This window comes from Anolis sagrei, chromosome 5 (genome assembly GCF_037176765.1).
Source record: "Anolis sagrei isolate rAnoSag1 chromosome 5, rAnoSag1.mat, whole genome shotgun sequence".
In the NCBI taxonomy this organism is placed as follows: domain Eukaryota; kingdom Metazoa; phylum Chordata; class Lepidosauria; order Squamata; family Dactyloidae; genus Anolis; species Anolis sagrei.
The window spans coordinates 100,977,387-101,003,716 of NC_090025.1; the positions used below are offsets into that span (position 1 = coordinate 100,977,387).

General features: G+C 39.5%; 1 protein-coding gene across 1 annotated transcript in view; it reads right to left on the reverse strand.

Moving 5' to 3' along the window:
- Positions 1–23,532: 23,532 nt before the first annotated feature.
- ATXN10 (ataxin 10) overlaps positions 23,533–26,330 on the reverse strand; it is a 51,655-nt gene continuing 48,857 nt past the window's right edge. Inside the window, exon 11 of the mRNA XM_060778127.2 lies at positions 23,533–23,820. Coding sequence (XP_060634110.2) covers positions 23,630–23,820 — 191 coding nt within the window. The 3' untranslated portion in view covers positions 23,533–23,629. The remainder of the gene's footprint in view (positions 23,821–26,330) is intronic.

The window sequence follows — 26,330 nt, forward strand, 5'->3', positions numbered from 1 at the left end:
TGGCCTAGACTATATAAAGTCTATAAAAGACAACATACCAAGACTGGAAATATCTATGTGATCTAGCTACCTCATCAGATGGGTGATTTGTCAGTCATATGCCACTTCCCCCCCACTTTCAGCATCAAGCCCATTAGACAATGCACAAGGACTTCCAAGCAGTTGGGGACGGAAGGGTTAATGTAAGTCTTAGTTCTAAAGGTTTGAAATATCTGTAACTAAGAGTTCTGGGTGAAAGCAATTAAGGGTGGAGGTATGCAAGAGATAGGCTGCAGCTGGGTATTATTGGATATAATGAGCTAGCCTTGGGACTGATCTTTGGGAGAAAAGTATTTGTCTTATTTTGGTGGTAGATGCTGCTGGTTTTCCCTCATGTTTGTGGATTTTCGGTATCCTGACCTGAACTGGACCTTTGGACTATGGTGTTATTTTGAACCTGCAACAGCATTTGCTGTCAGTTTTATTTTATATTCTGTCACTGAGTGCTATCTTTATGTTTTATGTTTTGGACTATTAAAATAGCCAGAAAGTAAATGCTGCTTTAATTAAATTGTTTAACACAAACTAGGAGTTTGTTTGGTTCATCTCTACCAGAATAAGGTAGAGCCCTGGCATTGTGGCACTATGGTTAATTGTGTGCCACATATTAAGCCTTTTTGTTTGATTTGATATAGTGATATGGCCTAAGAGCAAATCAGTAAAATTCATTACTACTACTATATAGACACACTGTTAGGTAGACACTCAAGGGGGCTGCGGTTATGGCTTTTTAGGGGATATTCTTTAAATCCCAAAAAATCAGTGGATGTGTGAATCTTTCTGAAACTTCTGGGGATTGATGCTCTGGTTATTTTGTGCATTGTGTATAAAATTCAGGTAGATAGTTCTTGTAGGTTTTTTTTAAAGTTTTGTTTATAAAAACCTTGAAAATTTCCCAAAAATTAATGGATAAGTGAAAGGTTCTGAAATTTGGTGTGCTAACAGTGGTAAATGTGTTCTACCATTGTAGCAAGTTTCACTCCAATAGCTTTAAAAATGAAGGAGAAAGGAGCCACCGAAGTTTTCCCAATTATAGTAATTATGTGCAATTACTAAAACGAAGTAGTAATGAAATTTTGTTGCTCCCATTATATTAACAAATTTTTCACTAAGTATACTTTAGAAACACTTTAGAAACGAGGTGCCAGTGCCCCCCAGTTTTGTAATGCCTTTTGATCCATTTTTAATGGATCACACATCCCTAGTAATGGCTTGTAGGCCATTACAGCACAATCTGATGATCATTTGAAAAAAAAATTGTATAAAGATTACACCTACTAAGAAAATCTAAGGGTAAATCTGTCTTTACAAAGAATGCCTAGCTCACAGATAGCAGCAGTCTCACAGCGGGAGTTGAATTCAGTCATGAAACCTGGGACCTAATAGGAACCATTCAAGACATCTTGTGTCTGAGAAGGGGAAAATCAAATAGTGTTCTGTATCATTACAAAAGCTAGATAAGACACTCTCCTTTGATGTTTGCTACAAATTAAGTTTGCTCAGTGAGCCATCTCAATCAATCAATCACTATTTATTTATTTATTTATTTGCAGTATTTATATTTTGCCCTTCTCACCCTGCAGGGGACTCAGGGTGGATTACAATGTACATATACATGGCAAACATTCAATGCCATAGACACACAACATATATAGACAGACACTCAGAGGCTATTTAACATTCCAGCTTCTGGCCACCAGGGGAGCTGTTGCTTCACTTTCCATTTGTGACACTGATGAAGTACTTCCTCATTCTTTGCATGCCTCCTGGAGATTTTTATGGCCTTGTAAATCAGTTAAATTAGCCTTCCCACATAAGTGGTACCCTAATTTCCTACTTGACAGATGCAACTGTCTTTTGGGCTGCAAAGGTCGACAACAAGCTGCGCAATTTTGGTCAGAAGCTCACGCCGACCTGGGCTGGCTTCGAACTCATGACCTTTCGGTCAGTAGTGATCTTAATGCAGCTGAATTCCAGCCAGCTGCGCCATAGTCCTTTTCTCCAAAAATGGACCTCACAGCAGGACAGTATAGACACAGAGAAAGAACTTGTAAAAGCTGTGGAGGAATTTACTTCACTGCTGGAGTTTACTCCTCACTCTTTGTGCACACATCCTTAACATCAACATCTTACCGATGCCGGTGACAAAACAAAAATGCATCTATTGGCACTTTCAATTCCAATAAAAAGGACCTTGAAATCCCACCTTCTCGTGAAGTTAAATGTTTCCAATTTAGACTCTCTGTTGGCAGAAATCATATAACTTTCTCCGATTCTAGATTCAGTTGCCACAGATTAGTAGTCTTTTATCCAACGCATAGCATGTGCCTCTCTGGACCCCCGAGCCTTCAATCAAAACAAATTGTTTGTTTGCTTTCCTTACCACATGAAGTCATTTGGTTTTGTGTTTGCTTTGGTTACACTGCTTGGGTTAAATCAAATGTCCTTCAACACCAAGGACAGTGTTCAGACATCGCTGAACTATGTGACACTTCCTATTTTTATGAGGAAAAAAACAAGGAAGAAAACGTAAACCTGATAAAGCCTGGTAAGCATAAACCACCAGTTCAGGGGGTTTCTTGTGGATCTTCAAAAGACATCTGAAATGCATATTTTTTAGTCAAGTTCACATAGTTTTCCCATGTCAGCCATTTTAGCATAGCAGTCCAAAAACAAAAACAAAAAACCCTCCAGATTTCTTTTGCTAGAAACATAATGCTAGACTCATCTTGGTCTTGGCCAGGGTCCTGAGTGTGAACCTTACAGTCTTGAGCCTTTTCCAGTCTCCAGCACACTAGGATCCATCTCTTAGGATTTCCATTTAGTCTAAGCAGCTTAAATGCTGTCCACTGACAACACTAACGGAAATGGGTTCCCAGGGCCAAGGCTTGGAATTGGGTTGGCAAACAAACATTGTGTTTCGGAGCTCAGAAGCCATCCTCCCCTTCACATCCCATTGTCTGCCACCACTGTTTGTTGTTTGAGAACCTTTGTTCTGAAAAAAGCAGACGTCACTTGCATTGACTTGCATATTATAATTTAATACAATATAATACTAATAATTAGGCTTGTTCGATCCAAAAAAAAATGGTTCAAAACTTGTTTCGGATATAGGCATCACTGGTGGTTCGATTCGGGGGGGGGAGGGGGAGCAAAGGGAGGAAATTCAGCCTTTTCTGGTTTAAAATGGCTTCCCAGGCTTGAGACACAAGTGGGGGGAGAGGAAAGGGAGGAAATTCATACACTCTGGTTTAAAGGCTTCTCTGGCTTGAGCCGAGGCTAGGGACCAGAAGTGGGGAAAAGCTGGATAATTTCCAACTCGCTTACTGCTTCATAACAGAAATGGCAGAAAAAGCTTCGGAGGAGCAAAGGGACTTCCGGTTTCCTTAAAAACTTCAAAATCTCTTCAAAAAGAAAACCTTTCCGAATTTATTCCAAATTACGAAGATTCTGACCAAACCTAACCATGCCTACTAACAATAATGAAATATACTAATATTAATTATATAATATATAATATATACTAATATTAATTATATATTATATATTACATGTAATATTACTAATAATATTACAGTATAGTGGCATAGTACAATGTAGTAATATATAATGCTAATATTGTGCTATCATTGTATGCTATGTACATATAACTTGTAAGCTGCTCTGAGTTCCCTGTGGGGTGAGAGAGGGCAGGGTACAAATATCTATATATATAAAAATGTTCTGTGCATAATGAGTACCTTAAAGCAAAAGAACCAATGAACAAAATCACACCAAATTTGGCAACAAAACGTCTCACAACACAAGGAGTGACCATCACTCAAAAATTTATGATTTTGTCATTTGGGAGTTGTAGTTGCTGGGATTTATAGTTCACCTACATTCAAAAAGCATTCTGAACTCCACCAACAATGGAATTGAACCAAACGTGGCACACAGGACTCCCATGGCCAACAGAAAATACTGGAAGGGTTTGGTGGGCATTGACTTTGAGTTTGGGAGTTGTAGTTCACCCACATCCAGAGAGTAATGTGGATTCAAACAATGATGTATCTGGACCAAACTTGGCACAAGCACTCAATATGCCCAAATATGAACACGGATGGAGTTCGGGGGAAATAGACCTTGACATTTGGGAGTTGTAGTCACTGGGATTCACAGTTCACCTACATTTAAAGAGGATTCTGAACCCCATGAACGACAGAATCGGGGCAAACTTCCCACACAGAACCCCCATGACCAACAGAAAATACTTCAGGCCATCCAGTCCAACTCTCTTCACCAGGGCAAGAAAACGTAATCAAAGTCTTCCTGACAAAGAGCCATCCAGCCATAGAGATAGATAGATAGATAGATAGATAGATAGATAGATAGATAGATAGATAGATAGATACATAGGGAGTTGTAGTTGCTGGGATTTATAGTTCACCTACAATCAAATTGCATAATAGAATTGAACCAACCAGGGCATACAGGACTCCCATGACCAACAGAAAACATGAGAAGGGTTTGGTGAGCATTGACCTTTCCCACCAATCCTCAAAAACATGGTTTTTAGGATCATTGAATGAACAATCTGTAGGCAAAAGCCTTCGACAATACAATCTGTAGGCAATTGATAATTTCCTTTACCTATTAATTTCAGCTATCAAAACAAATGCCTTTATTCATATTATTTAATTTATATTATTCCCTAAATCAGTTAGTGTTCATAGGAACAATCTTTTCTAATTCAATTTACAGACTAGATGCATGACGAAAAGTTGTTTCCCAGGGAATACTCTGACAAGAGATCAAATGCAAAGCAGGTTAAGACTCTGGAATTGCCAGCTCCCCCCCCCCCCCACTCCCCAGTAGAGAATTGTCTCAGCCTAACTGGGTGGATTTCAATAGGCTTTTATTAATAAATAAAAGGCAACAAATGAGACACAACCCTGTACATCATGTGCAGGAAATGAGCCCGACTGTGGTGGAACTACTGTGGTGAATGCTTTGTTTCCATTCACTCATGCAGAAAGCAATTCCAAAAGAGGTTGTACAGTGACAGCCAAGTTGGCTTATGTGAATCAATATCTAGTGAGGTCACACCTCCGGGTGTCTTTGGACAAAGGCTTCTAATCAAATTTAGCTGCATGCTCAAATCAGTTCATTAGGATGTTTTTCATAAGTTTTTCTCCACTGTCTTTCTCCTTAAATGTTGTTTTGTGAGGCCTCATTCATCATCCCAGCTGAGTCGAATATTCATAACCAGCCTAGTTAACCGATCCAAAGCCCCAAATTGGGATGCCAAGAGTGCTTGTCACCGGCATTTGCTGAACAAGATGGATGGGTGCATGGGAAAGGAATTAGAGCCACTCTCTGTATTCCTCAAAGGAACAAGGGACAAACGCTAGGCTGAAACACTCAGAAGGATTTGCAAGTTCATCCTTTTGACATTAGAGCAGGAAAAGAGAAAGCAAATGCACAAGTCCAATGCATATCAATTTCCATGTTTTTCTGAGTCACTGGATATACTTTAAAGTTCTGTTCTTCTTTGAAAGAATAATATACAATTTAAGGTTCGAGAGAATATTTAGCTTGATTTTGATGGATTTCTTTTTCATTTTGTTTAGATTGAAAGTACTCGCTCCACATAAATCTTCACACATTTAGAAGAAGACTCCAATGAAGATATTAAAATATCATTTTAGCATGAGATGCATATTTATTTTATTACAAGCTAAAATATGCATTCCTTCTCTTTATAGTTTGCACTTGTTTTTCCCATTTGTTCCCTTGATTGCATATGTGCTCATTGTTTCATATCTTCTTTCTTATTCGTTGACTAATTAATACGTATTGTAAATTAAATTATTTCAGAGCTGTATACCAAATCAAATCAAAACATTTATTTCGGTCATTGACCAGCACAGGAAATAGTGTCACATTTCCATACAAACCTGGCATGTTTGGTACATTAAAAATATAAATATAAATATAACTACTAAAAACACAATATGGGTGAGGGAGCAGAAGGGGAAACAGGGTGAAAACATACAATGCCCAGATCCATCACCAAATTGTAGATTCAGGGAAGAAGATTACTGGACACACAGTTGACTTTTGGAACTAGTCATTCCCTGGCGGATTTTGTATGCTGCTGCACAGAACTTTGCGACATTGTAGGTTGTAGCTGAATTAGTATCTGCAAGTAGCAGGGAGGTATAAAATTGTCCTGAATGGCCTGAGTGCTTGTCTATCAGAGGTAAGATAAGCCTGGCACGGGTATCCCTGTAGAACGGGCACTGAAGGAGCACATGTTCTATTGTTTCTACATGACCCGAGTCACAGGGGCAGAGTCTCTCTGGGAAAGGGATCTTCCGGTAGCGGCCTTCAAGTACAGCTGATGGGAGAGCGTGGCATCGGGCCAGGGTGAAAGCCCTTCGATGAATAGGAACCTCTAAGTATGTTAAATATGCCATAGGGGAGGCAAGGTATCTGCTGCATACCATATACGGATCAAACTATTCCAGTGTGGTTTGAAATAAACATTGTGATGTCAAAGGCTTTCATGGCCGGAATCACTGGGTTGTTGTAGGTTTTTTCGGGCTATATAGCCATGTTCTAAAGGCATTTTCTCCTGACGTTTCACTACCTCACTACCTCTGAGGATGCTTGCCATAGATGCAGGCGAAACGTCAGGAGAAAATGCCTTTAGAACATGGCTAGATAGCCCGAAAAAACCTACAACAACCCAAACATTGTGATGTTTATTTCTTTATTATTTATTTACTATTTATTTATTTACTATTCTTGTATACCGCTGTATCTCAAGCCCGAGGGCGACTCACAGCGGTTTCCAGACAGCAAACAACAAGACAATAAAAACAGCAATAATTAATATACCATAACAGTTAAATTACACATTTCCATTACTAGCTAATAAACAAACATCAATACACAGTTATCACAAAACCCACCCCCGATCGCCTCATCATCCAAGCGTGATCCAAATTCGACGTCCATTGTTCCGTTCCTATGTTCAAATTACCAAAATGGCACTGAATTACTCAAACGCCTGCACGAACATCCAGTTCTTCAACTTTCTACGGAATGTCATGAGAGATGGTGCCAGCCTAACATCTATAGGAAGGGCGTTCCACAGCCGGGGAGCCACCACCGAGAAGGCCCTATCTCTCGTCCCGCCAACATTGCTTGAGAGGCTGGCGGGATCGAGAGCAGGGCCTCCCCGGAAGATCTCAAAGTCCGGGTGGGTTCATAGGCCGAGATGCGGTCAGCTAGGTATCTTGGGCCGGAACCCTATTTATTTATTTATTTATTTACTACTAGCCATACATGACACGCGTTACTGTGGCCAACCTCTTTCTCTCCTTCCTTCCCTCCTTCTTTACTTCCTTCACTCCTTTTCTTTCCCTTCTTTTCTTCTTCTTTCTTCTATTTCTACCTGTTTCTTTCCTCCCTTTCCTTGCTCTTTGGTTACATCCTTCTTTCTCTCTTTCCTTCCATCCTTCCCTCCCTCCCTCTTTCTGTCTTTTGTCCCTTCCCTCCTTCCTTCCCTCTCTCTTTCCTTTAACTTATTTATTTCCTTTTCTGCTTCCTTCTCTACCTTTCATTCTTTCCTTCCCTTTGAGGACAGGTCAATAGTTGTAATATAATGGAGGGGCAATTTGCTCCCATTGTAAAGTTACACAATGAGCATCCTTGATAAGCAATTTTTTAAAAAATGCAAAGGTTTTTCATACTCTTGTTTTTGAGGATTGGCCAAAATCTTCCCATTTAGAAAGACCTTTAGATCATGAGCATAAGATGGATTTGTTTTTCAGTAAGTTGTAGTATGTTGTCAAATTTGATTTGTCATCATATTACACTATGTAACAGAATTTGAAAAAAAAATCTGTTCTTAGTTTGAAAATCTTATTTCCTGTTTAATTGTTCGATGCTTACTATGAAAGTAGTTGTTATACTCCAGAAACTTCATTTTTGTGGCTGCCACAAACTATGTTGAATTGGTTGAGACTCTATGAGACATTCATTGAAAAATTATAGCAAAATATGCTGCAGGATGTCCTACAGAAACAAAGCTTTTGCAATTAATAAATCTTTTTCATGTTTTTATGATAGAATCAATTAGGAAATGACATTTGTAAACCAGGAACAAAAATTGTGTTACATGATGTTATTTTAATTCAATATTAATGTCTCTCTTGTGGTATAAGGTTGCAACGGTGGCTGGGGGGCAGCTTTCGCACAATTAAAACTTGTGTGTAAGCTGCGCCCGTACCTTGGGAAGTCAGACTTGGCCACGGTGGTCCATGCTCTCATTACATCCAGGATAGACTACTGCAACACACTGTACATGGGACTGCCTTTGAATACTGTTCAGAAGCTTCAAATAGTCCAACGAGAGGCAGCCAGGTTAATAACTGGGGTGGCATACAGGGAGCACACACTTCCCATGTATATCAGCTCTCTTGGGTGACTGTTTGCCACTGGGCACAATTCAAAGTGATGACTTTGGCCTATATAGCCCTAAACAGCCCTAGCCCAGTTTACCTGTCTGAATGCATCTCTCTTTACGAACCACCACAAAGACTAAGATCTTCTGGGGAGGACCTGCACTCGGTCCTGCCACCGTCACAGGTGCGTTTGGTGGGGACAAGAGAGAGGGCCTTCTCAGTGATTGCCCCCGGTTATGGAACTCCCTTCCTGGCAATATTAGATCAGCCCCCTCCCTCCTGTCCTTCAGAAGGATGATGAAGACCTGGCTGTGGGACCAAGCCTTTGAGGCAGTGCAATAGGACAATAATAGACTGGTGTCCTGAGCAACTGATTTTAAAGGGGATATAAGTGATTTGAATGTTTGTATATATTTATGGTTTTATGTCCCAGCATTGAATGTTTGCCGTAAATATGTTGTGCTCCATCCTGAATCCCCTGCAGGGTGAGAAGGGCAGAATATAAATGTTTCAAATAAATAAATAAATAAATAAATATTATGAGTTTTAATAATGTAAATACCTTTGTATGAGGTTTCTGGTGGGATGAGATTGAAGTGGAGTTGAAAAGACAAGGAAGGAAATGACATCAATAATTCTCTAATTTTATATATATACTAGCCGTCCCCTGCCACACGTTGCTGTGGCCCAGTCTCATGAGCTCGAAAATAAAGTAATGAGAAAGTGTTGGTTTCTAATATATGTAATGTCTGTGGGATAAAAGTATTTCTTGTTGTTTCTTTGTCAGTGTTGATGTAGAGATTGTCTGGTTTGCCTACTCTGGAACATGCAATATATAATTGTCCTTCTTTAGGGGTCGCTTTCAAATCTATGATATTATATATCTGTCATGTACATATGTGTGTGTGAATCATATCTATCTATCTATATCTATGGCTGGATGGTTCTTTGTCAGGAGGGCTTTGATTATGTTTTCTTGCCCTGGTGAAGGGTGTTGCTCTCGATGGCCTTAAGTATTTTCTGTTGGTCATGGGGGTTCTGTGTGGGAAGTTTGCCCTAATTCTGTCATTGGTGGAGTTCAGATTGTAGGTGAACTATAAATCCCAGCAACTACAACTCCCAAATGTCAAGGTCTATTTCCCCCAAAGTCCATCAGTGTTCACATTTGGGCATATTGAGGATTCGTACCAAGTTTGATGCAGATTCATCATTGGGTTGCTGTAGGTTTTTTCGGGCTGTATGGCCATGGTCTAGAGGCCATACAGCCCGAAAAAACCTACAACAACCCAGTGATTCCGGCCATGAAAGCCTTTGACAAGCTCCATCATTGTTTGAGTCCATAGTGCTCTCTGGGTGTAGGTGAACTACAACTCCCAAACTCAAGGTCAATGCCTACCAAACCCTTCTAGTGTTTTCCGTTGGTCATGGGAGAACTTTGTGCCAAGTTTGGTTCAATTCCATAGTTGACGGGGTTCAGAATGCTCTTTGATTGTAGGTGAACTATAAATCCCAGCAAATACGACTCCCTAATGACAAAATCAATTTTTTTGAGTGATGGTCACTCCTTGTGTTGTGAGACATACATTGGGTTGTTAGGTGTCTTGTGTCCAAATCTGATGTCAATTCGTCCAGTGGTTTTTGAATTATGTTAATCCCACAAACACACATTACGTTTATATATATGCGCGCACACACACACACACACACATATATATATGTCCACATTTGTTCACAAAAAGGGTCACATCATAGAATTGATAATGTTTTCTCCTAAGGAGCAAGGAAGAGGTTGGGAAAGGACCTTTATTATGATTTGCTGCCAAACAGCAAACTCCACAACCCAGAGAGAAACTCCAGTTCTGTAGCTGACACACTGGGAAAAAATCAAACAAAATTAGCATGCTGTTGCTTGTGGCTGAACCGCCGTACCATTACTGGCATTTTGCTTGTGTAGTGATTCCATTGGTGTTTTGCATTACATGGCAAAACCATAGGTTCCTTTTAAAAGAAAAGGATTGCTTAATGTGCCAGAAAGCACATCTGGATGGAAGAACCAGCAGCATGAAATAATAATATTTTTTTAAAAGATAACACTAGTGGGTGCTGACTGCATTTCAAAAAGATGGCACTCCTCGTGAAATTTCTGTGGGGAGAAAGTGGTTCTAACAACAGGCATAGTATACAGACAATATAAAAGTCTTAAGACACCCACTTAGGAAGAGAAACCCACTAGATAAAATATATAGCAATATTGACCCAAACCAACTGTGTCTGATGTGTGTTCTGTAAAAGCTTTGAAAACTTTCAAAAGAAACTTGGGACACAATCCATTTCCTGTTCTCAGTTATGAGTCTAAATGCCATATATGTATGAAAGGAGATAAGACTCAAATCCAGTGTAGCCTTTTGCCCTCCCGTCGTTTTGCTGTAACTACTTTCAACAGAATCTGTTACTCATATGGGAAGAGTGATGGAGATAGGTGATGCTTTTATGGAAATATGAGAACAGAAATCAGTGTGGCCCTGATTGCTATCTCCTGTGCATTAGATACATTTTGTCCTTCAGTTTCATGGTTTCAGTAATTTTTTAAAAAATCTACATGATTGTGCTTCTATAGTCAAAGGATTAGTTTCCTCATTCAGTGACAGTAAGCACTGTAACTCATCTATCTTGGCCAGGCTGATCAAGTCAGGTATAATAATAATTTAATTTAATCAAGTCAGGTATAATAATCTATATAAATAAAAATGTAATGTTCGTTTGTGGGATTAACAGAACTCAAAAACCACTGAACGAATTGACACCAAATCTGGACAGCATACACCTAACATCCCAATGTATGTCCTTCACTAAAAAAAATATGATTTTTTCATTTGGGAATTGTAGTTGCTGGGATTCATAGTACACCTAAAATCAAAGAGCATTCTGAACTCCACCAATGATGGAATTGAACCAAACGTGGCACACAGGACTCCCATGACCAACAGAAAACACAAGGGTTTGGTGGGCATTGACCTTGAGTTTGAGAGTTGTAGTTCACCTACATCCAGGATCTGGACCAAACTTGCCACAAATACTCCATATGCCCAAATATGAACACAGATGGACTTTGGGGAAATAGACCTTGACATTTGGGAGTTGTAGTTGCTGGAATTTACAGTTCACCAACAATCAAAGAGCATTCTGAACTCCACCAACAATGGAATTGAACCAAACTTCACACACAGAATTCCCATGACCAAGAGAAAAAACTGGAAGTGTTTGGTGGGATTGACCTTGAGTTTTGGAGTTGTAGCTCACCTACATCCAGAGAGCACTGTGGACTCAAGCAATGCTGGATTTGGACCAAACTTGGCATGGATACTCAATATGCCCAAATGTGAACACTGGTGGAGTTTGGGGAAAATAGACACAGAAACCCTATGACCAACAGAAAATACTTAAGGCCAACCAGTCCAACTCACTTCATCAGGGCAAGAAAACATAATCAAAGCCCTCCTGACAAAGAGCCATCCAGCCATAGATATAGATTGATAGATATGATTCACAGACACACATATATATGGATATGACAGATGCAGTATCAGAGATTTCAAAGGGCATCTATGACCTAAAGAAGGACAATGATATGTTGCATGTTCCAGAGTAGGCAAACCAGACAATCTCCACATCAACACTGACAAAGGAACAGCAAGAAATACTGTTTACCCACAAGCACCAAGACATTACATATATTAGAAATCAACACCTTCTCATTATTTTCCAGATCACCAGACTGGGCCACAGCAACACGTGGCAGGGGACAGCTAGTGTTATAATAATTTAAAAAGCAATCTGGAAGGCAGGTATCAATAGGTTGCTCGCTATGACCTCGTCACATTCATCACCTGATCTGCCACAGATTGCATCAAATCTGGTGGAGTCCAGCGGGGGGAACCCATTACCCCACGCCCTGCATTGCCCACATTGCCAATCAACCCACCCTATGGGGAGTAGCGTTACCACTCGGCTTCCCCCCCATTGTTTCTTATGCAACATGAGAAGCCTCCCGTGTTGCCACCACTGCCTCCTGCAATGCTTGTTCTTCAGTTGAGACACAGACCCCCACCAGAAGTTATCTACGTCGTGTGATGGGAGGCAGCTGGCTCCGTGACTCTACTGAAATCCAAGCTTCCTCCGATGGGCAATTTTGTTCATATAAGCATTACTTATAGAATAAAAGCAGCTAATATAGAATGATTTTTTGATTTTAAACATCAACAATGTATAATCCATATTAAAAGAGTGATTCTGGTTTATGAATTGCTATGTATAGGGAAGAGGGGAGAGAAAGTGACAGATGACATAATATTCATCTTGCTGATTCAGGACAGAAAATCTGGAAAGTTTGGAATTGTTAAGACAGAACAATTAATTGGCAGTAAACAAGAGGTGGCAGTATTCAGGGGGTTGGTTGTGAAAGACAGATAAATATTTGATAGCCATTGAAATTGAATACTGGGTTGTTGTAGGTTTTTTCGGGCTATATGGCCATGTTCTAGAGGCATTCTTTCCTGACATTTTACCTGCATCTATAGCAAGCATCCTCAGAGGTAGTGAGGTCACTATCTCTGAGGAAGCCTGCCATAAATGCAGGTGAAATGTCAGGAAAGAATGCCTCTAGAACATGGCCATATAGCCCGAAAAAACCTACAACAACCCAGTATTCAATTCAAAACAAGGACATCTAATCACCTCTCAACAAAAGTTTGCCCTAGGCACTGTCAGGCCATTATATGCTAATCAAGGTGGTCAGTTGAAACATTCACACCTAGCTCCAGCAGACAAGAGCCCTTTGTCTCACCCTGGTCATTCCACAGATATATAAACCCCTTTTTCCTAGTTCCAACAGACCTCACTACCTCTGAGGATGCTTGCCATATATGCAGGCGAAACATCAGGAGAGATTGCCTCTAGACCATGGCCATATAGCCCAAAAAAACCTACAACAACCCAATGGGATTTAAGCCTTGATCACACTGGGTGTTGTGTGTGTGTGTGTTACTATTTGTATGGACATAAACAGATCACCTTGAAGGAATGCACTAGTAAGTGGGAGATTAAAGGTCAGAAAATGGATAAGCATCTCCAGCAAGCAGCTTCCACATCCTCCTCTTTTGCTTTAGCCAAATATGCACACACTCTTGAGAAACTATTGTCCTCAGCATGACCCACATTTCCAGCTGGTAACGTCCTCTGGCAATCCCCACGATGTCATGAGGGAAATTGCAGAAGGCATGTTGAAAAGAAAAATATCTGGTCACCCCAACTTAGCTTCAGTATAAACAAAGACAAACTAAACAACATAAACATGTGAAATAAGAATAAAAAACCAAACCACTTTAAAACCCAGAAATGTTTCCAATAAAGACACTCCCTAAAATTCAGGAACACAAAACCCCCAACAGGGTAAAAATACCCCCAACCATTTCAATGTCTTTGATTCTTCTCCCCCATTCCCACCCCTGCCAACAACTGGGTTCCATCATCATCTCCTTCATCCAAAAAAGTTGTGGTGGCTGTAGGAGTATGAAACAACTTTGCCGTAACCACTGAAGGGAACTTTCCATCTGGCAGAGCAAAGCCATGCAGGAACTGAGTCTTTCTCCGGCACTTGTAAATGTATTTCAGGGACAATCATGAGAGAGGCAATCCTCAGAACAAAGAATTGATTTAGTTTGTGGAATCCACCCATAGGCTGGAGATATAAAACTACGGAAAAACAACCATGGTTAAACCCCATCCTAGCTGCAGACAGCAAAATGAAATGGCTCGCTGGAGTGTGCCATTTTAGAAAGCAGGGATGGTGTAAAATTTATTTTTATTTATTTATTTATCGTGTCAGGAGCAACCAGACAGTTGTATTACATTTTTAACAAAACAAACAAACAGACAAAACACAACGTTTGCAAGCTTGGTAGTTGATTAAATGGCCTTTGACCAGTAGCTGGCCACTTGGGAGTGCCTCTGGTGTTACTATAAGAAGGTCCTCCATTGTGCATGTGGCAGGGCTCAGGTTGCATTGCAACAGATGGTCCTTAGTTTGCTCCTCTCCACACTCGCATGTCGTGGATTCCACTTTGTAGCCCCATTTCTTAAGATTGGCTCTGCATCTTGTGGTGCCAGGGCGCAGTCTGTTCAGCGCCTTCCAAGTCGCCCAGTTTTCTGTGTGCCCAGGAGGCAGCCTCTCATTTGGTATCAGCCATTGATTGAGGTTCTGGGTTTGAGCCTGCCACTTTTGGACTCTCACTTGCTGGGGTGTTCCAGCAAGTGTCTCTGTAGATCTTAGAAAACTATTTCTTGATTTAAGTCATTGACGTGCTGGCTGATACCCAAACAAGGGATGAGCTGGAGTTGTCACTGACTTGGTCCTTTCACTATTGGCTGCTACTTCCTGGCAGATGTCAGGTGACTGTAATTTCTCCAGTGGTGTAGGGCGCAGACACCCTGTGATAATGCGGCATGTCTTATTAAGAGCCACATCCACTGTTTTAGCGTGGTGAGATGTGTTCCACACTGGGCATGCATACTCAGCAGCAGAGTAGCATAGCGCAAGGGCAGATGTCTTTACTGTATCTGGTTGTGATCCCCAGGTTGTGCCAGTCAGCTTTCGTATGATATTGTTTCTAGCACCCACTTTTTTGCTTGATATTCAGGCAGTGCTTCTTGTAGGTCAGAGAACAGTCCAGAGTGACTCCAAGGTATTTGGGTGTGCTGCAATGGTGTAAAATGACAGAAGCAGTCAGAACTGCTCTGATGAAAACTATGTAAATATGGTTGTTTTGTGTGTGCATGGGTTCTTTTAATTGGTAGAATCCTTCAGCACATACTGTCTTCCCCACAACCTCACATAAAAACAAGATATTCATCATCTGATTTTGGAACCCTGCTCAGATAAGCCATGCCACCCAATAATGTAGCAGTGTTTCTACATTTATCACTTGCTGGAAGTAGACTGATTTCCCTGAGGGATTATGTACCCAATAGAAGGCAAGTGTGATGGATCTGCTCTCAAGGTTGACTCCAAGTTCCAAACCTTGGGATCTTGTGACAAGTACTTCCTAATGTTTTGGTGGAATATCTTTACCTGTAATTTGAATCCATTGCTGTGTGTCCTAGTCTCTAGAAACAAGCTTGTCTCCTCTGCAATCTGACATCCTTTCAACTATTTAGACATTTAGCTATCGCATCCCTTCTCAACTTTTACTAAACATACCCAGCTTCCAAATACATTCCTCATTAGTTTGTATGGATGTGTTTGGAGTCTTTCAGAGGCTCCTTCTACACTGCCCCTATATCCCAGGATCTGATCCCAGATTATCTGCTTTAAATGAGATTAAATTAGTCTCCACTGCCGGATAATCTCGAATAAGAAGATAATCTAGGATCAGATCCTGGGATATAGGGGAGTGTGGAAGAAGCCACAGTGGCAAGTGATGAGGGGAACAAGACTGTGAGTTCACCATCCCAAAATTTTAATGATTTTATTTCCTAGTTTTGTATAATTTGAGCTGAGGTATATGTACCACTTAAATTTATTGAACCTAGTTTGGAAGCTGGCATCTTCCTCCTCCTCTTCCTCCTCCTCCTCCTTAATCTCTTTTTCTCTGCCAACGGAGAATCAAAGAGACTAACATTAAAAATCATAACAATGCGAATTAAACATAGAAATATTTAAAAATACATAGCTAAAACATTGTATCCAACTTTAGCAGCAATCATCAGCAGGATTTAAGTGGAACGAATGGGATGAAAATATTCATTTTTTTAAAAAAAATCAAATGCAGGCCTTAATTTTATCTTTATATAAAAGGAACAACATTTTCTCCTCCAGTATTTGTAACAGGACTTTGGAATCTACTGTTCTAGGGTGCATCCAGACAGCACCAAATCACAGATTTTAGTCAGGGGCAAGAAAAACCTGGGTCCTGAGAAGAGGTCCCCATACAGACTTGTTAGCTGTGGAATTACTGCCTTCATCGTCCACAGTTGCTGCTTTGTCCTGGGATTTTGCAACCCCCAAGAGGACCGCTGTGGGACATCTGTCAGAAATTTCATTTTAAAAAAAAGACTCAAGATGTGAATGTGCAAATATGTAAATCAGTGTATAAGTTCCATTTCTGGGTTATAAAGGCTGCATGGCCATCTGCGCAGACAAGTTTGCCCATGTACTTGTGCCTGGGAACTACAGGTGCTGTTCCTGGGTTATACATGTCTGTTCCTGATTGCTGGTATTGTGAAAATATGTACAACATTGACTCCTCAGTGACAACTTTGTCCTGACAAGAGAAACTTTATCATCCACACATTTAATGAAGTTTCTGACACACAAACTCTTTTTCTTCCATCTCTGTTTCTTTTCTCTCTTTTCTTTGCTCTTTGGTTACATCCTTCCTTTCTTCTCTATCTTTTGTTCCTTCTCTCCTTCCTTCCCTCTCTTTTTTTCCTTTCACTTTTTTATTTCCTTCTCTCCTTCCTTGCTTCTCTACCTTTCTTTCTTTCCTTCCCTCCTTCCTTCCTTCCCTCTTTCCCTCCTTCTCTCATTACTTCTTGACTGTCCCTTACATGTAATATTGTATTTATATCTTACATTATTGTACATGTTTGTATTTATATCATACATAGAAAGAAGGAAAGGAAGAAGGGACAAGAAGGAAGGAAAAGGGAAGAAGGGAGGGAGGGAAGAAGGGAAAGAAGGGAAGGAAGGAAAAGAAAGGAGGGAAAGGAAGGAAGGAAAAGGAAGGGAGAAAGAAGGAAGGAGGGAAAAGGAGGTGGATGAAGAAGGGAGGGAGGGAAGGAAATGAAGGGGAAGGAAATGAAGAAAGGGAAAGGAGGAGGAAAGGAAGCAAGGGAGGAAGGAAAGGAAGGAAAAGGAAGGAGGAAGGAGGGACAGGAAGGAAAGGAAGGAAGGAAAGAAGGGAAGGAAGGAGAAGGAAGGAAGAAAAGGTAAGAAAGGGAGGAAGGGAGGAAAGAAGGGAAGGGAGTGAGGGAGAGAAGGAAGGTCCTTCAGTCAAGCACCATCGACCTTCCTCGCCGCCACCTCCTTCTCCTCCTCCCCTTCTTCCTTGCCTGGGGGCTCCACTGCTGCCGCTGCCATTCATCCGCCCTTTCCTCTTCCAACAGGGGCAGGAGGATGAGGAGGAGAAGGAGGAGGGGACCACCTTCCTGACATAGCAGGGAAAGAGTAGGGGCTCCATGTGGCAAGCCTCCACCTCCACTCCCATGGTGCTAACTCTCGCTTGTGTGTGTGTGTGGCCATGCACGCAAGCCTGGCTCCTAATGTTTTAACGGCTGGCTGTTCCCCCCCCCCCCCGGCGAGGAGGAGGGGCCGTGGTCATGGGTCTTTGTGGGCATGCAGTTTCTCCTTTGTGGACATGCACTTTAGAAGTCCTTTCTGCTTTTTGTTTTCGTTGGGGTTTTTTTTTTGAGTGAAGAACATACATTGGGTTGTTAGTTGTATCGTGTCCAAATTTGGTATCAATTCCCCCAGTGGTTTTTGAGTTCTGTTAATCCCACAAATGAACATTACCTTTTATTTATATAGATTATTTATAACCCGCTTTGTCTCTCCCAAAGTAGACTCAAAGTGGCTTGACATAAAAGCATTAGTATATAATTTAAAATATACAAATATGCAAACATTGATATAACCAATGAATTAAGTAACATAATACACCAAATTAAATTATTCAAAGTATCAGCATTGACAGCAACATATTAACATCCCAAATGCTAATGAACAGTATTAAAAATAAACTTTCAAGCTGAATGTTCACAAGAGAAGACTTTGCACAAGAGAAGACTGCCTGGTGCAAAATGTGTTCTTACCTGCTGAAATTGTTTTTATTTACTAGGTTTCTAGATCTTTTTAGTATTTTACTCATTTTATGTCGCTTCTTATAGTTTTGCTAGCATTTGATTTTCCTTGTGTTGTCATTTTACCTATTTACACCAGTCTGGAAGTCTTAAAATTAAATTGTTGTATTCACCTGCACATTCCCGACAAGAGGTAAATCAATTTGTGATGCTGGGTGTTTTTCAGTCTCTAAATAATTAAGAGTTGTTCCACACGCATATATGGAAGTTGACCGTCCTTGGTGTAGCAGTTCATGGAGGACTGAGTGCTCAGTCTTGTCTTTTAAACAAGGCAATTTGTTTAAGGACAGGCAACGAAGAAATAAAGAATATCCATGTCCACTATACCAAAGAGAGTCAGACACACAGCTGGGGACCAATCATCCCAAGTAAAAATTCCTGAAAGCTTGATCTACTCAGCACTTGTCAAAGCATTCCAGACTTCCTCTAAGAGGTGTCACTGCCCTTTATGAACCAAATAACAGGCTTCTCAATGCAACCCTCTGGACTCTGGGGTTTCTATTTTGCCACCTATTCCCGGGGTCTCCCCAGGGGATCCACTAAACAGACCTCAAGTTTTCAAGCAAACAAGAGTTTAATTGAGAAGCCCATGTTGAGAGAGAAAGAACCAGTCAGCCAATTGGAATTAATAAAAAGAGAACATATTTAGGGGGAGTTCATAAAAGAAGAGGAGGGGAAGGGAGGAGGATAAGGGCCTCAAGAACACGTCATACCTGTAAGCACAGTATTACTCCTTTCATAAGATCCCCTTGATGAAATGTGTAGGATTTGACTGCACCCTGTGAAGAACACTTTTTCCCATCAAGCTGTTCCCAGGGTGTTGAAAAGCTATCATTCATAAAAAATTATTGAGGGGGAAGGAGGTAGCAAAGGAGAGTTCAGAAGGCCACCGGCTCCAGTGGAAATAACAGAATAAGGCCCTCTGTAAAGCAAGCACCTGTTTTGCAACTCCACAACAGCTTAACTAGAAAGTTTAAGTTCTAAACTGGAGGGGAAGAGAAAGAAAGAAAGAAAGAAAGAAAGAAAGAAAGAAAGAAAGAAAGAAAGAAAGAAAGAAAGAAAGAAAGAAAGAAAGACTTGTTCTTATAACAAAATACAAGTTTTTAACCCATAGAATGCTGCACTCTACATTGTAAAGATATGTAATTTGCAATACCGACACACACAAAATTGAACAGAATCCAGCCAAATAGTCAGCAGTGTTGTTAATTTCAATGGGACTAAAGTATAACTAACTTTATTTCAATCCATATTTATGATTAATTTTGATAGGATTGTTTCTTTTACTTTGACATGAGCCACAACAGTAGAACCATGTGAGTGATGTTTTACACAATATAGGAGCAGCTCTCACAATAAAGGGCGACTAAAATGATCAAGGGTCTGGAGAACAAGCCCTATGAGGAGCGGCTTAAGGAGCTGGACATGTTTAGCCTGAAGAAGAGAAAGCTGAGAGGAGATATGATAGCCATGTATAAATATGTGAGAGGAAGCCACAGGAAGGAGGGAGCATGCTTGTTTTCTGCTTCCTTGGAGACTAGGACGCGGAACAATGGCTTCAAACTACAAGAAAGGAGATTCCATCTGAACATTAGGAAGAACTTCCTGACTGTGAGAGCTGTTCAGCAGTGGAACTCTCTGCCCCATAGTATGGTGGAGGCTCCTTCTGTTACAAAAGGCACAGTATGCAATTCAGTTTCAGAGTACTCATACCTTCCTGTCTCAAATGAAAACAGAGATACACTGGGAGTAATCCATTATCATGGAAATCCAGGTCATCTTCTTTTAAAATGGAAATAAATTTAATTATTTTGTTTATAAACTCTTGAAACTATTGAGATGGTCAATAAATCTAATTGAACACATCCTTCCTCCCTTTCAGCTATATTTTAATGACCAGTTGATGCCTACCATGCGAAAGACTGTACACCGGTAGGGAGGAAGATGGGGGAGAAGTTGTACTGAGATAATCAATCTATTCTAAAAAAAAATCAAACCCAACCGCTCCCAACATAATTTACAGTATGTTTTTCTTCAGTGAAAGCTGAATGTTTTCCCTTTAGAACTCCTCTAGGACAAACGAAGGCTTTATCTACTATGTATTTTCAACAGATAGGGGAGGAAAAATACAAGAAGACTTGAATTCTTTCATATCTATTTAGTGCTGCTCATCTCTCATTGATGGGCATATTTCACCAGTAGCCAATCTTCATTGGAAGTATTGATGCAAGGAAGAAAAAGCAAGCTCCTCATATATTAAACTTAGCACATAATTGTAACTGTATATGCCACCCTTTGCATTCTTTCAATCCTCAGACCATTCATAGCTGACATAATATTGGGAAAGTTTTATATATAACCAGGGTCACTCCTCACTGTGATCTATCAAAAGCTAAACAGGAACAGATCATGTATACCTTTAAGACAATTTTGCTCAAATATGCCTGTCACTGTCTGTTAGAGGTTTAGGGCCATGCACAAAAGGAAAGGAAGAGCAGAAGGGCTGAATAATCTTACTTTTATCAAGCCTCAGTTTTAGGAGATGAAGTTTGACAAATGAAGTGTTCATATAATGAAATCAAGAATAAATCCATTGTTATTATTTTTGTTTTTGATTTCAAGACAGCCAATCTGGGGCACGGGGAGTTAATTGACTACTGTCTCTCTCCCACCCATCCAATTCAGGCCACTTTCTAGAGTGGCAGAGTTCAACAACAATAGAGAATAGCGACCATAATAGTGAGGCAAAGCAATCCATTCTTCCATCTCTCTTGAATTAATTAAGTGGAAATGAGTTTTGTCAATGTTTTGGGAAGACAGACCATGAAAAGAAACTGCTAGAATTAATCACAGTGAGAAACAGCTTCTTAAGTCTCGGAACGTTAGAGAAAGCCCTAAGAAGAAGGAAAATAAATACATAAATAACTAGGAACATAGGCTGACTTACCAAAGGAAAGAAAAAATTAAATAAACTTCATGCCATTTAGAAACAGAGACAAATCTTAGAAGCGACCAATCCAACATCTACTATAATGGCAGTTTGGGCATGTAATTCCCAAAAATTAAATTACAGAAAAGAGTGTGATCTGTCATAAATCCATGTTGCTATTTAATGTATTAATGATGCATACAGATTTTGACAGCTTTTTTCCAATAGGCAATCATCAAATACTCAATAAGAATCTAATGGTTAAAACACATCAGGGCATATTTCAATTAGAATAATAGAATCATAGAAAACATGTATAAAATGTTTGATAGAACATATTCTTGAGAAGATGGGTGTTCCCACGTAATGAGGCAACTGAACATTCACTGTTGACTCACTGCTTCTTTTGTCTCTGCTTCCAAGGGTTCTCTCTCCAAAAGTGTGATGGGGTAGCAGGTATTCTTACAAAGGAAAACTCACCTTTTTGAATGCCAGTTGAATATCCAATTGTTTTCTGTAACACCTGGAGAATGTGATGCCACACTTTCATCTTTTCTTATAGCATTTGATAAATACATAAGTTCAGGTACTACAAACTGTTCTTGAGCATTACACCTAACCCCATCCTGCTCCACTGTTATTTTCCCCACATGGAAAGCAACATTTCAGAAAACTACCTATCCACAGAGTCTTTTGATCCAAGCAAGATGTCTGTTTTTCTAGACGCTTGATCACATTGAGGATTTTTTTCTCTCCAGATGTGATGCTTTTCACAAGAAAAAGGGATGGCAGAAGGGTCAACTCTCTACTTCCCTGCTCCTACACCGAAGAAAATATAGAGAGCAATGACTGCAGGACAGACTCTGTAGCTACAAATTAGTTCGGAAGATGCAATGTTTTTTACCCATGGAACAAAATAATACAAACATACAATGTCGCAAAGTTTTGTGCAGCAGCATACAAAATCCGCCAGGGAATGACTAGTTCCAAAAGTCAACTGTGTGTCCAGTAATCTTCTTCCCTGAATCTACAATTTGGTGATGGATCTGGGCATTGTATGTTTTTATCCTGTTTCCCCTTCTGCTCCCTCACCCATATTGTGTTTTTAGTAGTTGTATTTATATTTTTAATGTACCAAACATGCCAGGTTTGTATGGAAACGTGACACTATTTCCTGTGCTGGTCAATGACCGAAATAAATGTTTTGATACAAACATAATCTCTGAAACATTCTGAGTTCTATAATTTAGGACTTCAACTTCACTTAGCACTATCATAACAGATCAAGGGATTACTATATTCTATTGCATAATAGTCGCGACCATGTAATAGTCGCACCCCCATCTTTGGGATAGCAAAATTGGCATTTTTGTGTTCCTCCCATAATAATCACAGAGATATTTGGGACTGATTCTCCCTTCCTTCCTTCTTTCTCTGAAGGCAAGGCAGTTTTAATATATATATATATAAAACTAGCTGTCCCCTGCCACGCATTGCTGTGGTCCACATGAGGGTTCTGTGTGGGAGGTTTGGCCCAATTCTGTTGGTGGGGTTCAGAATGCTCTTTGACTGTAGGTGAACTATAAATCCCAGCAACTACAACTCCCAAATGACAACATCATTTTTTTTTAGTGAAGGATATACATTGGGTTGTTAAGTGTCTTGTGTCCAAATTTGGTGTCAATTCCAGTGGTTTTTGAGTTCTGTTAATCCCACAAACGAACATTACATTTTTATTTATATAGATTGATGTCTCTGGAGCTCTATTCTTCCCTCCTTCCTCTGAGGCGAGGCAAGGCAATTACAAAAATCTGAAATGGAGGTCTTAGGATCTTCTCTCCTTCCTTTTTCCAAAGAGCTCAATTTCAGATTTTGTAAACTCCTTGCCTTGGAGGAAGGAGGGAAGAGTGAAGCTCTGTAGAAACCTCAATTTTATAGTTTTTAAATAGCCTTGTCTTCAGGGGGGGAAAAGGGAGAAGCAGCCCTAAATGTCTGTGCAGTTAAAAACAAGATGTTTTGAGTTATCCTCTGCCACTCCGCTGCCACTGCATCATCTCTCACACTGTTTCAGTGTCTCCCAACCCAATGGAGCAGATTTCAAGGCAAGAAAAAACAAGTCAGAAGAATAAAGACCCACTTTTTGTTTCCTTGGTTGAAGTCTTTCCTGGATTCCATTTGATAACACCAACAAGATATCATACTTTGACTTTATTTCTCAATCAATAGATTTCCGACAGGCTGTATATACAGAAGAACACTTTGTGGCAGATGAATATCTTTGACATTTTAGCTATTCATCAGGCGTCTTTCTGTTAGATTTCAAAATTAACTTCTGACCATGCTGTTCAACTTTCATTCCCATGCTTTCAAGAACAGAATTGTCAGCAAGTCCTTGCTGTTCCATCTCTGCAATCAGCTTTTGGTTTCTCTCATTCTGTTCAGTAAGATTGCGGATCGTGTATACTGCCCACTGGCTTACAACTATTTGATACAGTTAAGGAATGTGCTTGTTTTAATGTAATTTAATGTACATATAACATACGAAATTGATTCTTAAATATTGTTTTATCAGTTAGCTTAAGAGTAACCATGTCAATAATACTATTAAAACAATTCACTTTAGCATTTATATCATGTGAAAGAAAACAAATTCAGATATTGGGGTTGAGAAGGGCAATATATAAATATTGCAAATAAATAACTAAATAAACAGATTATGCCATTTTGCTATTATTTTTCAAATTGCACACTGAAGGAAAATTACACAACCATGTGTAGAATTACAATCATGAGCAAATGTTTAATCATATAAATACAACCATTAGGAATCCAGAATTGGTTTCATTAGTCTTAAAACAATGCATTTTCAGAAATCTGATAACATTTTAGTGGTTAGATGGAAACATTAATCAATGAAAGCAGAAGTGCAGAGCAATCTTACTCATGCCTATACAAAAGATAAGCTCCACTAAGTTTAGTGGGACTCATTTCTAAGTTCAGTGGACCCTCAATACCTACTGGAGTTTGGCTCTAGGACCTCCGTGGATAACAAAATATGTGAATACTCAAGTCCCATTATTTCAGTGGTGTACTAAAATGGCATACCTTATATAAAATAACAAAATCAAAGGCTGCATTTTTAGTAGTGCGGGGAAGGGATGTATTCAAGCCATGATTGGTTACTTACACCCTTTGATGCAGAATCTGTGGATATAGATACTGTAATCATGTATACCATGGATGGGAACCATGCAACCTGTAAGATGTTGTGGGACTCTACATTCCAGGAGTCCTAGCCAAGATTGCCAATGATGTGAAATTGTGGGGGTCAAACAACTTCTCGCAATAGATTCCTACACCGGATTTATAGATTTACATGTAGATATAGTATTTTTTAAAGTATAAACAAAATCATTTTTTCTTTTAAACAGCATATTAATCTATTTCAATAAATTATATTATGTATATATTTCATACTTATGTTAACTTTTAAGTTGTTTAGTCACATCTTGAGAAGTGTCCCTTCTATAAAATGTAAAATATAAAATAGAACTGTTTTTTAAATCTCCATAAAGTCAGGTACTATTTTTTGCATTGAAACTAACAAGTAAAATACCCTAAAGAAAGGTTCTTTCATGGTGGTCTCCCTTGAGGCAAAATCTAAGATAAACATTAGACTGAGGTTTAATAATTTCTATTATCATTGATAAAGCATGTTTCTGAGCATTGTGTTGTAACCATTCAATATGCCACAAAATATAATTGTTCTTAGTACACCTATGGAAGAGACAAGGAATTCTGATTCATACCATGCAAGAGATGAATGGCTGTAGGGCACCAATTATTTGTGACATGTAGCTTCACATACTGGAGAAAGTTATGCATAATTTATTCATAACTTTCATATTTTCTCACCAGGTTTCATATGGCTATTTGTCCGGAAGGCAAAAGCAAAGCTGTCTGGAGTCAAGGTGAGGCAAGAATGCCAACTAAAATCATTACAAAGCCTATAGAAATTATGGACAAGATACTAGTCAACATCGATTACTTTTACACACCCTTTCGAAACATAACAAACAAAAAATGAATTCGTATATGCCCAAAACACCTGCAACCTAAATGCGTAAAGCACTAGAGAGCCTAAACTTTCAATCAAAGAATTTATTTATCAACCACAAAAGGAGGAAGTAGATAGTCTCAAAGCAGCAAGAACAAAGGCTCCTATAGATAGTGTCTAATCAGCTGGGGTAAGAGATCCTGAACTTCTTGATCCAAGGTTTCTAGCAATGTGTTTTTGAAGAACAGGTACTAAATAAAGCTTTGTAGATTTTATAGAAGTTTGTTTTAGCACAATATAAGTAAATAAAAAATATTTCCCATATTGACACTCTGGCATATAAAGAAATACTCATGAGTGAGATATCCAAGAGGAGAATCCCCCATTCTGAGGAATTGCAATAATCACATTATCACATTATCATTACAGTATATTAGGTATTGCTCTTTTACACCTAATAGACTTTTTATTCTAAACAGTTATAGACAGCTGGGCTGCTTGCTATACGAGTGTGGCAAATCAGCTAAAACATCTAAAGATGTATGGCACCCACAGTATAAATATAAATAGTCATGTAGCCTATTATCATTATAGCCCTTTATTTCTTTTTTAATACAGCAGCTTTCAAAGAATTACAGAACTAACTCTCGATGGCCTCATAGGACATCAAGTCCAACCCTCTGATCAGTGAAAGAACCCCACAAGAGACATCCAGAGAAAGACACCTCACTTACTCTCTAGGTAATTAATTTCAACTTCCAACTGTTATCACTGTCCAGAAATGCCTTCTAATGTTCACAATCTATTTTCCTGTAACCTAAAATCATTAGATCTGATCTTATCCACTGGAGCAGCAGAGAACAGGTCTGCATCCTCCTCTCTGTGATAGCCCTTGAGATATTTAAATAGTATGATCATGTCACCTCTGCATCTT